Source organism: Equus przewalskii, chromosome 4, assembly GCF_037783145.1.
Source record: "Equus przewalskii isolate Varuska chromosome 4, EquPr2, whole genome shotgun sequence".
NCBI classification, from domain to species: Eukaryota; Metazoa; Chordata; class Mammalia; order Perissodactyla; family Equidae; genus Equus; species Equus przewalskii.
Genome location: NC_091834.1, coordinates 66,289,478 through 66,306,484, shown reverse-complemented (window position 1 = coordinate 66,306,484; position 17,007 = coordinate 66,289,478). Strand labels below are relative to the sequence as shown.

The 17,007-nt window shown below is 38.9% G+C and overlaps 1 protein-coding gene across 1 annotated transcript in view; it reads left to right on the top strand.

Annotated features, from left to right (window-relative positions):
• The first annotated feature begins 676 nt into the window (after positions 1 to 676).
• The window catches only part of AOAH (acyloxyacyl hydrolase), a 180,420-nt gene continuing 164,089 nt past the window's right edge, over positions 677 to 17,007 (top strand). Inside the window, exon 1 of the mRNA XM_070616264.1 lies at positions 677 to 1,337. Within this exon, the coding sequence (XP_070472365.1) occupies positions 1,214 to 1,337 (124 nt within the window). The 5' untranslated portion in view covers positions 677 to 1,213. The remainder of the gene's footprint in view (positions 1,338 to 17,007) is intronic.

Sequence of the window (17,007 nt, the reverse complement as noted above, 5' to 3'; positions counted from 1 at the left end):
GTGGAGGAGGAGGAGAAATCTCTAGCAAGTTTGATCGCTTTCATATTTCATAAAGTTTATAATAAACTTTCTTAATAAACTAGACTGAGAGAATAAAAACCGCACGATCTCCTTTGCTTGTCTAGACGGGCGCTTTGGCCCAGTCCCCTTATCTCGTCTGACAACAGCAGCTGACTCTGCCATATCCTGTTTTAGAACAAAGCGTTTACGTTACGTGTCTTTTCTTTATCTACGATCTAGTTCAGGTTTTTTTCCCCCCAGAAAAACAGCATTCAGATTCATCTTCAAAACAGAAAATCAGTCTCTTAAAAATGAACAAATTATCCACAGGTGGGAAATATAAACACACTTTGAAAATCTAGAGAAGAGATACATCATGCACAGCCAAGTAAATATGAACTGGTTAATTCTAGCACATCTTTTTTTCTTATTAGATTTAAAATCCAGCCATGCCGACTGCCCATTATTGTCTTCCTTGCTCATTTTCTGCACACCAAATGAAAAGCCTTGAGAAAACTTGACCCTCCAGGAGTAATCCAGCTGCTCCAGAGGAGAATAACGACTTGATCAGAATATTCTTTAGCAACAAAATGAGAAGCCCAACCTCACCATAGAAAGCTGTTTAGAGCAAAACTAAATAACTTCTGAATAAAATGAGTCATACTTCCTATAACACGTGGACCCTGCTGATCAAATTGCTAAGGGTTGTGTCTTTGTGGGTTGTTTTTTTTCCTTCAGTTTTAGTTGTAGCTTAGTTTTGTTTTGCAAGAACGAAAGGGGAAGGGCCTCCCAACCACCCTGCAGCACGATTCCGGAAAACCTCGAGGTTCCTCAGGTTCACAACCTCTGACTTCAGCTGGTGAGCACAGAAGTGCACGTTGCTGCCACTACTGCTACTTGTCTTTCTCCTTTTCCTGCAGTTTTTTGCTCAGAACTGCACACCTAGGACTCGCTTCGGCTCTCCCCAAACCCAGGCCTGTGTGGCTCTCATTCAGGGTTCTGCAGTAGTGAGAAGCAGGTCTCTGAGCATTTGTGAGTCTTTATTCCCTTCACACTTAGTGAAAAGTGTGTATGTGAGAGTGTGCTGAGTGTACGTGTCAGAGGACAGAACAGAAAGGGAGAGAGGCTGATCGACTCTGCGGCCTCAACTTCAGCTTCGCTTAGCCGGCAGCTTCTGTAGCCAGGCTGGTCTCTCCTGGCCGACAGCTCAGAGATGAAGTCCCCCCGCAAACTCCTTATGGCGGCTCCTCTGTTGTTTCTCCTGCCCCTTCACGCCTTGGCCTCTCCAGCGTATGATGACCAGCCTGCACGACACTCCAATGGCCACTCCTGTGTAGGTAGGTAAATGTTTTGTGTATTTTTTCTGTGGGCATAACAGTAGGATCAAATACTTTGCTTGAGTAGTAAATCATCTACTTAATGACATCCATACTTACTAGATTCTAAGTAAGGCACCAATAACCTCACCAAACATCGAAAAGTTTTGAGTCTTAGAACGAGCATTCACACTATATGCACATACATGTGCATAGCAGTGCGCTATACAGTTGTTGGTTTGAATTAGTCATAAAAGCCTTCCACCTCATTGGTGATTGGAATTTGTTTCCCGTGGATAGGCAACTATAAGAGCCCAAAATTCTCAGCCCCTTTCAGGAGATTAGGCAGCATCACACCGGATAAAGAACATGGAATTTGACCTCAGACGGACATATCTGAGTTTGGGTTGCTGCCACCCTCTCCCCTTCTGCTCCTTCGCTTACTGTCTGTGAAACCCTGAGCAAGTTACTTAACCCTTCCATGCCTGGATGAAATGGGGCTAACAATACCCACCTCACAGGAATGCTGTAAGAATTGAGATCATGCATATAAATTTACGGTATTTGCACACAGTAAGGATTCAACAGTCTTAGTTTCTTTCTTTCTCTTAGGGAGTCCAGAGTTGACAATAATAGGACTGTCAGCTGCAAACATTGAACATTTACCGAGATGTGGCTCCTTCACTTATCGTTTAGTGAAAAATTTTACTTCAAAGTTGTTGTGTTTTGTTTGTGGGGTTTTTTTGGAGGAGAGTAAAAGTGAGGTAAGACTTTTGTTATCCATATTGTACCTGGAGCTCCCAGAACGGTGGCAGGCATTTTATTGAGTCAGTCGGTGGAGCCAAGGAGACTCAGAGCTCTGAGTAACAATTATTAAATGAATAGATCTTGAAATAGAATCCTGGCATAAGAAGCTAGAAATAGAACCCAAGGGGTAAGTCTAGTGGCCATGTCTTACAAACGGAAAATCTGGACACAGATTCTGACACGTATCAATTATTTCTGAAGATAGTACAGAAAAATATCTCAATTATTCCTAGTTCCTGACAAACCATGACTTGAGTCATCATGCATGTTAAGGAACACTTCTCTAGTCTCAAAGTTTACCTTTCAGTTAAAACCTTAAGAACCAGATTCTCTGCAAATCTGTTCTCTATAGATCTGGAAGCAGAGGTCTGGTGTCCCCTTGGAACCATGCCTGGGAGGTCATCCTCACCCACCATTCGGTTCCCTCAAATAATTATTTACTATCATTTCATTTTTTCAAAGCAAAACTATAAATCCTGTCAAACGGAAATACACTTGAGAAAGGTTGAAGTGAAATCAGTTCTACTTCTAGGATGGTTGCAAATTAAACATTTAGATTTAGGCAAGTCATCTGAGATAGTGGGCCTCCACCTCTATAAAGTATTTATGAGATATTCTCTTCCTCGCTCCGTTCCCAATGAGGGATAGAGAGTTAGAAGGAGGTGTTGAGAGGATTCCAGGATGAGGTCGTTCCAGTTATCTATTACTACATAACAAATTTAAAAATAACTCTTTTGTTATATCATGATTTTGTGGGTGAAGAATTTTTCAGGGGCCGGCCCCGTGGCCAAATGGTTAAGTTCACATGCTCCGCTTTTGCAGCCCAGGGTTTCCCAGGTTCAGACCCTGGGCAAAGACCTGGCGCCGCTCATTAGGCCATGCTGAGGTGGCATCCCACATAGCACAACCAGAGACACTCACAACTAGAATATACAGCTACGTACTGGGAGGGCTTTGGGGAGAAGAAGAAGAAAAAAACAGAAAAAAAAGAAGATTGGCAATAGATGTTAGCTCGGGTGCCAATCTTTAAAAAAAAAAAAAAAGAATTTTTCAGAGCCTGACTTGTTATTCTTCTGCTCCATGTAGGGTTCACTGAGGTCACTAGGTGGTATTCAGATGGTAGATTGATGGATCCACAATGATCCAAGACAGCTTCACTCACACGTTTGGCACATTGCGAGTGGGAGATGGCTAGAAGGTTGGCTCAGCTGGGGAATGTCTAGCAGAGCTTTTACAGTTGGCCTCTCCAGCAGGGCAGTCTTAGCATAGTAGGCCTTCTTACATGGCAGCTCAGGGATCCCAGAGAGAGAGTTCTGAAAGACAGGAACTAGAAGGTACCAATCTCTCAAGGCTTGGGTCTGAAAACAGGCACAGCATTGCTTCAGCCATTTTGTATTGGTCAAAGCAGTCACAGGTCCCTCCACTCAGACTCAGGGGAGGGGACACCCACCACTCCTTTTGTTGGAGAGTGTCAAGGAATTTGTGGTCATCTCTATTAGGCACACGGGCTCACTTTGGTTGCCCATACAAACACCCCATGGAACCCAAGAACTTGGAAAGTCTGTTGCTGATCAGGTTAGATGTTGGTTTAGCACCCATTTTCCCACCAACTCACAACTTCTGGCAAACTCTGCTTGGATGACTTATTTCCCTGTTGTCATCATAACAAGAAAGGTGGATGCAACAGGAGTCAACATTTACTGGGCACTGACTATGTGCTAAGCCAGGTACTACACATAGTCCAAACTAGTGTCTTACCGTTCAAAGGTGGTTCCTTGGGGAAACAGACTCAGAAATGTGTGTGCAGGGAATATTATTATTATTATTATATATTATATATTTACATATATTATATATATTTATTATATATAATATTATATATATATTAGCATTATTGAGAAGTGCTCTTGGGAAAAACGCCTGTGAGGGAGCGAAGGCAGCAGGAGTGGGCAGAAGGTGAAGAAGGGCTGTGCTGCAGCCACAAAAAAAGGGTTTGGCCCTGTGGCTGACTGGTTAAATTTGCATGCTCCGCTTCCCAGCCCAGGGTTTCATTGGTTCAGATGCTGGACATGGACATGGCACCACTCATCAGGCCATGCTGAGGCGGCGTCCCACATAGCAGAACTGGGGGCGCTCACAACTAGAATATACAACTAGGTACTGGGGGGCTTTGGGGAAAAGAAGATTAGCAAGAGTTGTTATCTCAGGTGCCAATCTTTAAAAAACAGAAAGCCTCAGCCAATCCCACAGAGAGCTCTGGAGCTAAAATGGCTCTTCAGAGTCGTCCTGAAGTGGGTCCAGGCCTTGGAATCCTCACGCTGGATGGTCATTAAATGTGAAATGACTCCAGGGGAAGAGCTCCCTTTGGTGGAGACAGTGCCTGGAGAGGGACTCCAGTGTGAGCCCTCAGCACCAACACTCCCAGCAGCTGGGGGAGTGAGTGTCTCCTGAAAGGAAATCTGGTAATGTCCTTACTTACAGCACCCAATACGGGAAGTGTCCTAGGAAGTGGTGAGGTAAGCCTAGTCACAGCTGGTGGTAAGAGGAAGAGCCTTGTGGACGGGGCAGGAGGAGAGGAGGAAGTGCTGTTGGGCTTCCACTAACTACTTTCTGATGAAAAGTAGGACTATATGACTTCAAACTCATCCCAGACGTTCCCACATGTCCACTCCCCACATGTTCACTGAATGGCCGCCATATGCCAGGCCCTGTGCTCTGAGCCAGAGATATAAAGATGAATAATAACAATAATTTTTAAAATCCCTCTGTCCAGTTTAGAGAAAAATGAGAATCTCGAGTCTTGTAAAGATCACAATCCTTTAAAATGAATGAGTAATTGAACACTTAGTGCACTGGATAATACCCCACTGCTCAGCAACCCTGTAAACTCAGTGTCAGTAGTAGCGCTGGCAGAAAGCCATGATCACGGGGCAAAGGCAGACAGCTCTGAAGCAGACAACTGCTGACTGCGAGAACCTCACCGTATTCACAGTCACCCGAGGAAGGTGAAATTAAAACTTGGGTGAAATGGGAGAGGAATGTGGTAATGTTTTAAAGTTTTAGAAATGTTTCTACCCAAATATTGCCAGTCAAAGAAGGAAGCTTCAAGGATCTCAAAGATTCATTGCAGTTACCTCCTTCTTGAAAGATCCTGGGCAACAAAGACCTCATTGAGAAAAGTTGATCAGGCAGTCAGATTTCTGATCATCCAATTGACCAACAAGGAATCACCCTCATTAGTTGTCAGCTGTCTTTTAATCACTTTTCCAATATAAAGTTTTACCTTGATCATAAAAGTATGCCCTTGCCTTGGTTTATAAGATCATAATAAAATGAAATATCTATATTTATCTTCTCAACACTTAGAAGTAGTTCTGCTTTCCTACTTTTCTTGGAGTTCAGTTGACTTAATTGGGTTTTTATGAAGATGAGCATTTAGTAATCATATTTGTTTCTTGTTCATAGTTTGTTTTTGCTGCTGGTCTGCAGCCGTTCTTGCAGCTCCCTGACACTTCCCCATGGGGCAGCTGCCCTCCACCTTTTCTCTGAGTTGAGTCTGAAGTAATTGGAGTGATGCCAGGGACAGTAATTATATCCAAGGGGTCTTCAGCCATAAGAATTACGTTTGTGAGTTAATAATTATAAGATTGCTAGCATTTATTGAACATGTCCTCTGTAATTAACAGTCTTCCAAAAGGTTTATATGTACTAACTCATTTGATCATCGCAATGATTTTATGGGGTAGGTATCATCATCTCCATTTAGCAGGTAAAACAACTGAGACTTACAGAGATAAACAACATGTTCAAGGTTACACAGCTGATTAAAACTCAACTTATGTCTCACTGTAAGTGCGATTACATTGTTTTTTAAGTGATTAAGTTGAGGTAATGTATTTCTTCCCCATATTGTTTTAAATAACAGCTTTATTGAGATATAATTCACATAGTATAAAATTCACCCCTTTAAAGGATAAGATCCAGTGGTTTTTAGTATATCCATAAGTTATGTGTTGATCACCAATATTTAACTCAGATATTTTTATCACCCGAAAAAGAAACCCAATATTCATTAGCAGTCACTCTCCATTTCTTCTCTCCCCAGCCCTTGGAAATCACTAATCTACCTTCTGTCCCTGTGGACATTTTCTATAAATGGAATGATACAATACACAGCCTTTTGTTCCAGCCTTCTTTGACTTAGCATATTCAAGGTTTGTTCATATTGCAGCATGTATCAACTTCACTTCTTTTGAAGACTGAATAATATTCCGCTATATGGCTGTACCTCATATTGTTCATCTATTCATTGTTGATGGACATTTGGGTTGTTTCCACTTCTTGGCTGTTGCAAATAATTCTGCCATAAGCATTCATGAACAAGTTTTTGTGTGGACACATGTTGTCATTTCTCTTGACTAAATACGTAGATGTGAAATTTCTGGGTAACACAGCAACTCCACATTTAACATTTTGAGGAACTGACAAAGTGTTTACTAGAGCAGCTGCAGTATTTTACATTCCCCCCATGAGTACATGCGGGTTGTAATTTTTCCACAACCTCACAATAACTTATTATCCATCTTTACTATTATAACCATCTTAGTGGGTATGGAGTGATACCTCATTGTAGTTTTGATTTGTGTTTCCCAAAATAATAATGATGTTGAACATCTTTTCATGTGCTTACTGACTATTTGAGTATCTTCTTTGAAGAAATGTCTCTTCAAGTCCTTGTCCCACTTTTTAATTAGGTTATTGTCTTTTTATTGTTGAACTGTAAAAATTTTTTAATATCATTTAGATACAAGTTCCTTATCAAATACAGGACTTGGAAATATTGTCTCCTGTTCTGCAAGGGTTTTCTCATTTCACTTTCTCGATAGTATCCTTGGAAGCGTCAAAGTTTTAAATTTTTATTAAGTCCAATTTATCTGCTTTTTCTTTTGTCTATTGTGCTTTTTTGTCATATCTAAATCCCATGTTTTAAAAAATTGCTGTTGCTACTATTGTTTTCCTCTTGTCTTATGCCCATTCCCTTCTTGTTTCCCAGACATCAGGTCTCTCACCACGATTTTGGTTACCAGAGCTATAACTCCCAGGGTTGCAAGTGGTAGGAATCAACTTGAGCTAGGCTAAGCCAAAAAAAGGAGGAAACTTTCTTATAAGAATCTCAGGAATGAATTTTAGAAACAAGTCAGAAAAACACAGGCCTAAAAAATGAGCCAGGAACCACAAAATCTTGGCGCCAGGAGCCCAGGGAGTGCTCTCTCCTGGCCTTTCAATGCTGCCTCTCTCTCTGTCCCCACAGACCAGCTGGTTTAACTGCTGTAGAATTTTTGGCCAATTATGGCCTCCCATAGTCCAGAGTTTACATATAACAGTTCAACTCACATAGAGATGGACTCCCCTTCTCTTTGTCAATCCAACTCCCCAGGAGAGAGAATCTGGGCTAAGATTTTGGATCAATGAATAAGGGGTAAGTGGAAGTAAGGAGAGCTCACAGCATAGATGTGGCTGCCAGGGTCGTGGGCTGAGGGAGCAGCTCTCACAGAAGCGGGGATTGCTGGACTCCAAAAAAGCCACCACAGAAGTTACTGAGTGATTGAGCCAACACCCCCATCGTAAATAAACAACCCCAGCTGCAGTCCCAAGAAGAGTCTTTGCAGTGGGGAACCAACCAGTAGACCTGGAGGGCATAGTTTTGAATAGATTCCAAAACCAGAACTAAGCTGTGTGAAGCTCTGAGGGCCCCTCTCTCACTTTACCGTAATTCTTTGGCGCTAAACTGTACATCCTGTTTGATCACTAAGCAAATGCTGATTCTATGTGCTTGAACAAGCAGTGCCTCTTTCTGCCACTTTTTGAATGTTATGGAAGCAATAATAAGCCATGCTCATTTTTGCAAAACACCATTTTCTTAACATGGGTGATTTAGGGGCAAAGTAATCCTTATGTTTCTAAGTCATTGACATTTAAATTAATTCGTTAAGTTTTAGGAGTTTTTTAAAAGCACTATTTGGTGCTCAGAAAGCCTTTTAAAAGGTTGAAAAAAACTTTTTTCCCTCATTTATTTTTAGTTAAATATATAAAATGCCTTCAGAGTCAGTTAAAACCTCCTCTCCCCACCTCCACACCTCACATAGAGTGGCCACAGATGATTTTATAGTTTGAATGCTAAAGAGAAAGAGGTGATCCTATGGTTTCAAGCCAACATGAATGGTAAAATGAGTGTCAGGAACAAAAATAGGAAAGATTTGGAACCAGGAGAGAAGGTTGAAAATTTATGATCACAATTTCTATATACACAGATATTTCACTTTCTCTCCTTCTCTATAAGCAACCGTTGCTACCGATAGCAGAAAACATTTCATCTTGCCACTTATGTGTTTCAGGGTAGTCTCCTCTGGGTAATTCAGGGTTCCCTACCCTCCCTCCTCTCTGAGGGTTGGTCTCAGTTCTCAGGGAGGGTTTGTGTATCACCCTGACATTGACAGTTCTTGGCTTTTGTGGATGAGCCTCTGTGCTCAGCCTTCAGCGCCCCCACCCTGGAGTGTCACAGCTGGGGTAGTTCATGGGCTTGTTTCAGCACAGCAGTCTGCACAGTCCCTGCGGCCCTGCTGCTCACCTCCACCCTGGAGGACCCTGTGGACCCTCCAGCTCTAGCTGGACACCCACTGGTTCCCATCTGCACTGCCACCCTTTGCACTTCACCCCTCACTTATCACACCTTCTCTCTTTAATCCCCTACTTTCATCTTTAAATTATCATAGAATTTAACTCCAACCTTTAGCACAAATGGTAAATTTTTGATCATCTAAATCTCCACTATACCCACATTTGCGTCTTTTCTTTTCCTGGCTTCTTCTGGGGTCATAACCCTGAAGAGAAGACCAGAAAGATGCTAACGAAAGAGGTCTGTAACTTTGGGGAAAGGTCATAAAGTGAGCAAAATCTAAAGAATATTTTTCTTCCAGAAGAAAGTGAATAAATTTTTGACGGGGTGGAGGGAGTAAACTGGAACACAGTTTAAATGTACTGTGAGAAAGAAAAAAAAAAATGTTACAAAGCATTAAGCAGAAAAATCCCTATAAAGTTGTAATGTGCCCATCTCTATTTATATAGCTATCTTCCCACATGGGATGAACACCAAAATGTTAATAGTGATTATATGGTTATTTCTGAGTGGTGAGCTTATAAATGATTTATAATTTCTTCTTAGTGCCTCTCTGAATTTTCCACATTTCCTAGATGAGCTTGTGGAAGCAACAGTAAGGCATGGTGGTTAAGAGCCACAAAGTTTGCACCATCTGGAGTCAGATGGCCTGAGTTTGAATCCTGGCTCAACCATTCTGTACAAACGTTCCAGTGGGACACAGCTTCACGCTCTGCACCACACTCTCCCCATCTATAAGATGAGAATTACACGGGACTTGCACCTAAGGGTGGCATTGGGGGCTAAATGAGTAAACGCACATGAAGGACTTAGAACTGTGCTTGGTATATAGTAAGTACTCAAAGGGGTTATGATTACGTATTCTTTTGGAAATAGGGAAGAAATGTATTGAAAATCTGCTGTAGAATTCCTGAAATTAAACCTACCACAAAGCAAAGAAGCCTGAGTAAACTGAATAATTACATGCCAATCTACATTTTGTGTAAATATAAATTCTCAAATCTTGGGTATCTTATGAGAAGATTCACTTTAAAGAAAGATTTCATAGTTTTCTATTGCTATGTAATAAATTGCCACACGTTTATCAGCTTGAAAGTCCACAAATTAATTATCTCACAGTTTCTACATATGAGAAGTCTAGACATAACATAACTGGGTTCTCTGCTCAGAGTTTTATATGATGTAACATATAACAGAAGTGATGTTCAACCATATTCACAGGTTCTGCCCTCACTCGGGGGAGGGGACTAAATATGGCCTTTATAGCAGGAGACAGAAGTCTTATAATTCTGCCTACCACACATACAAATGCTTAAAAAAGAAAAACAAAGTCTTCAGACTAAACACCCAGATAATATCACAAAAGCAGATGTATGTGGCTTAGTCCCAAAGTGAGTCACCAGATAGGCATGAATATATAATGGAAATTAATAGATGAAGAGTAAATTGCAGGTTGAATTTTTTTTTTTTTTTTTTTTTGGTTTTGAGGTCTGTTGGTTGGTTTGTTTTATTTTTTGTTTTGTTTTTGGTTTTTTTTTTTTATATTCCAGCTTTTCCTCAGGGACTTCACACTCTGAGAATTTGGAAAGAAAAACAAATCACACCAATACCATACCCTTTGCCGCATAAGCTAGTTGTTTTTTGATGTCAGTATAGAGGACAAATCCCTATCTGAATCTTTCCCTGGACAAAGTCCATCTTTTAAAATATGACTCCCGCAATTTAACAAAATTCAAATGCAAATTAAAACAGATTAGCTTGCCCTTTACTTTATTAAAGCTTAACCTTCAGATTCTTTCAGATAAAAACAAGTACAAGAAAGAATTCTGATTATGATGATACGAAGGGGTTGGTGATTACTTTGTGCAAAACACCAAGTATAAAACTGGGGACATTGTCACAAGCAACCATTTTAGGGCATTGGAAATCAACCAATGGCATACAATGAATTGAGAAATGCTTATTCTTGAAAAACTACTTGAACTTCAGAAAGAATAGTGAGACTCTGTGACCTTCTTGCCTGCAGCTGCTCCATCTACCCTGCCCTCAGCTTGTTAAGTGAGAACAGTAGTTTTATCACTGTGGAACCGGCTGTGAAAACCAGCAGGTCTACTGCTAATGGGACAGACTTGATTCAATTGGGGTTTGCAGATCCATGGCTTTGCTGGGTAAAAGTGATGGACTCAGTTGGGAATTAACAAGGAGAACCTGTAGCTTTGCTAGCTAGAAGTTTTGGCCCCAGATGGGACAATGAAGATCAGCCATAAACTTAATAAGGAGATCCTGGTAATAAGAACATCACAAAAGGGCTAAGAAAAGCCCTCCATATATCCTTCATTGACTGGGAAACTATGCTTGTGTGGGAGAGACCTGAAAGAGCCCAGGAAAAGAGAAAGCCAAGGGAGACTTGAGAACTAGCTGCAACTTTGAATGTATTCACTAACCCACTTGGATACATTCCATAACCCCTAATCTCTAATAGATTGATCAACAGAGAATGAAGTCTTACAAGCTTGAGGTGTTTCAGCCCAAGCTAAGCCCAAATCACTGGGAGACTCTAAGCTATGCATACACAGGAGTGGTCCTAAGAAAGCAAGGTCAAAAAAGTGAGCAGAGACATCAGAGACTGTATGCTTTGGGTGAAACAGATCTGCCGTTGAAGTTCAGGAAAGTTGCTAGAAAAGAAGAGCCAACAACCATCAGAAATATAAAACAAACTCAAGAGTTGCTAAATATATTATCTAAAATATCCTGTGTTCAATTAAAACTTTACTAGACATGCAAAGGAATATGAGAGACCCATACTCAGGGAAAAAAGCATTCAGTAGAAATTGACTCTGAGTAGATTTAGCAGGCAAAGACCTCAAAGTACTATTATGAGTATATCCAAAGAATTAAAGAAAACCATAGTAAAAACAGTTAAAGGAAAATATTATTACAATGTGCAGAAAATAGGGAAAACTTCGATGGAGTCACAAAACTATAATAAAGATCCAAACAGAAATTCTAGACTTGGAAAACAATACTTGAAATGAAAAATTCACTAGCTGGGCTCAACAGAAGATTTAAGCTGAAAGAAGACAGAATCAGTGAGCTTGAAAATAGATCTATAGAAATTATCCAAACCAAAGAACAGAGAAAAATAAAGCTTGAAGAAAAATGAGCAGAGCCTCAGAGACATGTAGTACAATATCCAGTATGCCAACATTTATGAAATGGGAGTTCTAGAAGGAGAGGAAAGAAAAAAAGGGGAAGAAAAAATATTGGAAGAAGTAATGGTCAACATCTTCTCAAAATAGAGAAAAAGTATTAACCTACAAATCCAAGAATCTCAACAAACTCAAACTAGGATAAACCCAAAAAGAAATAAATCTTGACACCTCACAGTCAAACTCCTGAAAGCAAAATGCTAAGTGAAAATCTTGAAAGCAGAAAGAGAAAAATGACCTATCACTTACAGGAAAACAACAATATGATTAATGGCCAAACTCTCATCAGAGCTATGGAGGCCAGAACGTAGTAGAATGACATATTTAAAGCGCTGAGAGAAAAAAAACCTACCAACCAAGAGTTCTAGATCCAGTGAATCTATCACTCAAAAATGAAGGTGAAATAAACACATTCCTTGATAAAATTGAGAGAATTAAGTGCTGATAGACCTGCCATACAAGAAATACTAAAAGAAGTCCTTCACACAGAAAGGAAATAACACTATTCGGTAACTTTCATTCACAGAAGACACACACTAGAAATGGTTAATATGTAGATAAATATAAAATAATATATATGTATAAACACACTTTTCTTCTCTTAATTTCTTTTAAAAATGAAAATTTGCTTAAAGCAATAAGTATTATACATATTGTTGGGTTTATAACATATACAAATATAGAACGTATGACAAAAATTGTCCAAAGGAGAAGTAAGAAAAATGGAACAATATCAGAGCAAAGTTGCCATATTTTACCATGATTAAACCAGCATTAACCTAAAATAAATGTTAATAAGTCAAAGATGTGTATTTTAATCCTTAGTTACCACTGAAAATATAAACTCCAAAATAAGAAATTACTAGAAATGTTGCCATAAAAACTAAAATAATCCAAAAAGTACTCATTTTCTGCAAAAACAGAAATATTTTCTGCTGTAAACAAGGAGAGAAAGGAAAAAAAAGACACACAGAAATAGCTAAAGGCAGATATATACTGAACCATATAAAAACTGACATTATATGTGAATGCATTGTGTATTCCAATCAAAAGACAAGATGATTAGACCACACAAAAAATGCAAGATCTAACTATATTCTGTCTACTAGAGACACACGAGATTCAAAGTTACAAAAAGTTTGAAAATGAAAGGATGAAAAAAGTTACTGTAAGAGAATTGGGATAATTATATTAGTATCAGACAAAATACTTTAAGATATGGAATAATCCTAAAGACAAAGAGGTATCTTTCATAATGACAAAAGGGTCAATATATCCAGAAAGAAACAATTATAAATGTATATGCACTTAATCACAGAGCCCCCAAACACAAGAAACAAAAACCTGACAGAATTGAAAAGAAAAATAGACAATTCAACAATATAGTTGAAAATTTCAATACTCCTCTCTCTGTAATTGATAGAACAACTAGACAAAAAGTAAGGATATGGAAGACTAAACAACACTAATAACTAAATTAACCTAACTAACATGTATGGAACTCTCCATTCAACTACAGCAAAATACATATTATTTTTTACGCATACATGCTACATTGTCTGGGATAGACCATATATTAGGCAATAAATGAAGTATCAATCCACTTTTAAAGACTGAAATCATACAAACATTTTTCCAGTTAAACTAGAAATCAGTAATAGGAAAAATGTGGGAAATACTCAAATCTGTGGAAGTAATACAACACACTTCTTCAAAAAAATATATGGAAAAAAGAAGAAATCACAGGGAAATTTAAAAATAGTTTGGTCCAAATGAGAATGAAAATACAACATAACAAATTTATGAAATATAGCTAAAGCAGTGCTTAGAGGAAAATTTAAAGCTTTAAACATTATATTATAAAGAAAACTCTAAGATCAATAATTTAAGTTTCTACCTCAAGAAGACAGAAAAAGAAGAGTAATTCAAACCCAAAATAATTAGAAGAAAGGAATTAATAAAGATCAGAGTAGGGGGCCAGCCTGGTGGCATAGTGGTTAAGTTTGCATACGCTGCTTCCATGGCCTGGGGTTCGGATCCCATGTGCAGGCCTAGCACTGCTCACCAAGCCACGCTGTGACAGCATCCCACATAAAATAGAGGAAGATTGACACAGATGTTAGCTCAGTGACAATCTTCCTCAAGCAAAAAGAGGAAGATTGGCAACAGATTTTAGCACAGAGCCAATCTTCTTCACAAAAAAATAATAAAGATCAGAGCAGAAATCAAATAAAATCCAAAACAGAAAAACAATAGACAAAATTGATGAAACCAAAATATGGTTCTTTGAAAAGATCAATAAAATGGCAAACCTTTAGCCAGATTGACTATTAAAGAAGAGAAAAACAATAATCAAAATCAAGAATAAAACACCAGGGAACATGACTATAGACCCAAAGAAAATTAAAAGAATTGTAAGGAAATATTGCAAACAATTTTGTGTCAAGAAAATAGAGAATTTTGATAAAATGGACAAATTCCTTTTTTTTAAAGGTTGGCACCTGAGCTAACAACTGTTGTCAATCTTTTTTTTTCTGTGTTTTCTCTCCAAATCCCCCAAGTACATAGTTATATATTTTTAGTTGTGGGTCCTTCTAGTTGTGGCATGTGGGATGCCACCTCAGTGTGGCCTGATGAGCAGTGCTATATCCGCGCTCAGGATCCAAACCAGCAAACCCCTGGGCTGCTGAAGCAGAACGTGAGAACTTAACCACTCAGCCATGGGGGAGCCCCCATAAGACAAATTCTTTTTGGTTTTTTTGAGGAAGATCAGCCCTGAGCTAACTGCTGCCAATCCTCCTCTTTTTGCTGAGGAAGACTGGCCCTGAGCTAACATCCATCCGTGCCCATCTTCCTCTACTTTATATGTGGGACGCCTACCACAGGGTGGCTTGACAAGCGGCGCCATGTCTGCACCCGGGATCCGAACCAGCGAACCCTGGGCCGCTGAAGCGGAACGTGCGCTCTTTAACTGCCGCGCCACTGGGCCAGCCCCAGACAAATTCTTAAGAGAACACAAATATCCAAAAATGACTAAAAAAGAAATGGAAAACCTGAATAAATCTATATCAAGTAAAGAAAATAAATTAGTAATTAGAAATTATACTAGTTTCCTAGGGCTGTTGTAAAAAGAATAATTAGGTGGCTTAAAACAACATAAACTCATTCTCTCACTGTTCTGGAGGCTGGAAGTCTGAAACCACGTGTAAAGCTCTCTCTCAGCTTCTGTGATTGCCAGCAACCCTTCACATTCCTTGGTTTGCAGCTGCATAACTCTGATCCCTGCCTTTATCGTCACATGGCCATCTTCCCTCTGTGTGTCTTTCCATGACTTTCTCCTTTCCTGTGTGTCGTTGTCTCTTCTTGTAAGAACACTGGTCATATTGGATTAAGGACCCACCTTACTCTAGCATGACCTCATCTTAACTAATTACATCTGCAAAGACCCTATTTCCAAACAGGGTCAAATTCTGAAGTTTCAGGAAGGACCTGAATTTAAGGGGGATACTATTCAACCAGATGCAGAAAAGTTCAAGCCTAGGTGATTTCACCAGCAAATTCTATAAGATACGTAAACTAGAAATAATGTCCATCTAACACAATTTCTTTCATAAAATATAAGAGGAAGGAGCACTTCCCAGTTCATTCCATGTTTTACCTTAATGCCAAATCCAGATAAAGACATCACAAGGAAAGAAAATGACAAACCAATGTCCTTTATGAAGATAGATGCAAAAATCCTTAGCAAAATATTGACAAACTGAATCCAGCAACATATAGAATGAATTGTGCGCTATGACCAAGTGGGGTTTATCCCAGGAATGCACAGTTGTTTTAACATCTGGAAATTAATTAATGGAATACAGCAAATTAGTAGAATAGAGGCCACAACAATTTATCATCCCAATAGAAATAGAAAAATTATTTGACAAAATCCTTCACCTATCCATGTTAAAACCTCTCAACAGATTATAAAAGAAAAGGAAACTCTCTGAACCTGAAAAGGGAGTCTATGACAATCCTGCTGCTAACTTCATCCTCATCACGGAAGACTGAAGGCTTTCCTCCTAAGGCTGGGAACAGGGTAGAGATGTCCACTCACCACTTCTGGTCAACACTGTATTGAAGATTTTATTCAGGTTAATATAAAAAGAAAAATAATAAAAGAGTGCAGATTGGAACAGACAACATGATTCTGAATGTAGGAAATCCTAAGATATTTACCAAAAAATCTACTAGAACCAATAAGCAGGTTTACCAAGGTTGTAGGATTCAAGATTAATATTAAAAAATCAATTACACTTGTTTATATGAGCTACAAACATCCAAAATTGAAATTTAAAAAAAATTCCATCCACAATATAATAAAAAATACTTAGGGATAAATTTAACGAAAGAAATGCAATTACTTTATACTGAAAAAAAAAAACTCTGCTGAAAGAAATTAAAGAATGTTTTACAGAAATGGAGAGATGGATGATGCTGATGGATTGGAAGACTCAATAGTGTTAAGACGGCAATACTCCCCGAATAGACTAAGTACAGTTCCCATCAGAACCCCAGCATCCCTTTCATTTGTAGAAACTGGCAAGCTGACCCTAAAATTTGTATGGAAATGCAGAGAAGCCAGAATAGGCAAAAATTTTGAAGAACACTGTTTGAGAACTGACATTACTTATTTCTTATTTCAAATCACACGATTATTAACCCCAAATAGATCGTAGACCTCAAGGTAAGAGCCAAAACTATAAAACTTCCAGAAGAAAATTTTTGTGACTTTGGATTAGGCAAAGATTCTTAGATATGACGTCAAAAGCACTATACAAAATGAAAAAATTAATAAGCTGTACTTTATTAAATTTAAACCCTTTTGCTCTCCAGAAGAAATCATTAGAAAGTGAAAAGACTAGCCACAGACTGGAAGATAATATTAGTAAATCACATAAACTTCAGTATAGCAATGATTATTTTAATTAACATGATTGACAATTTTCACTTC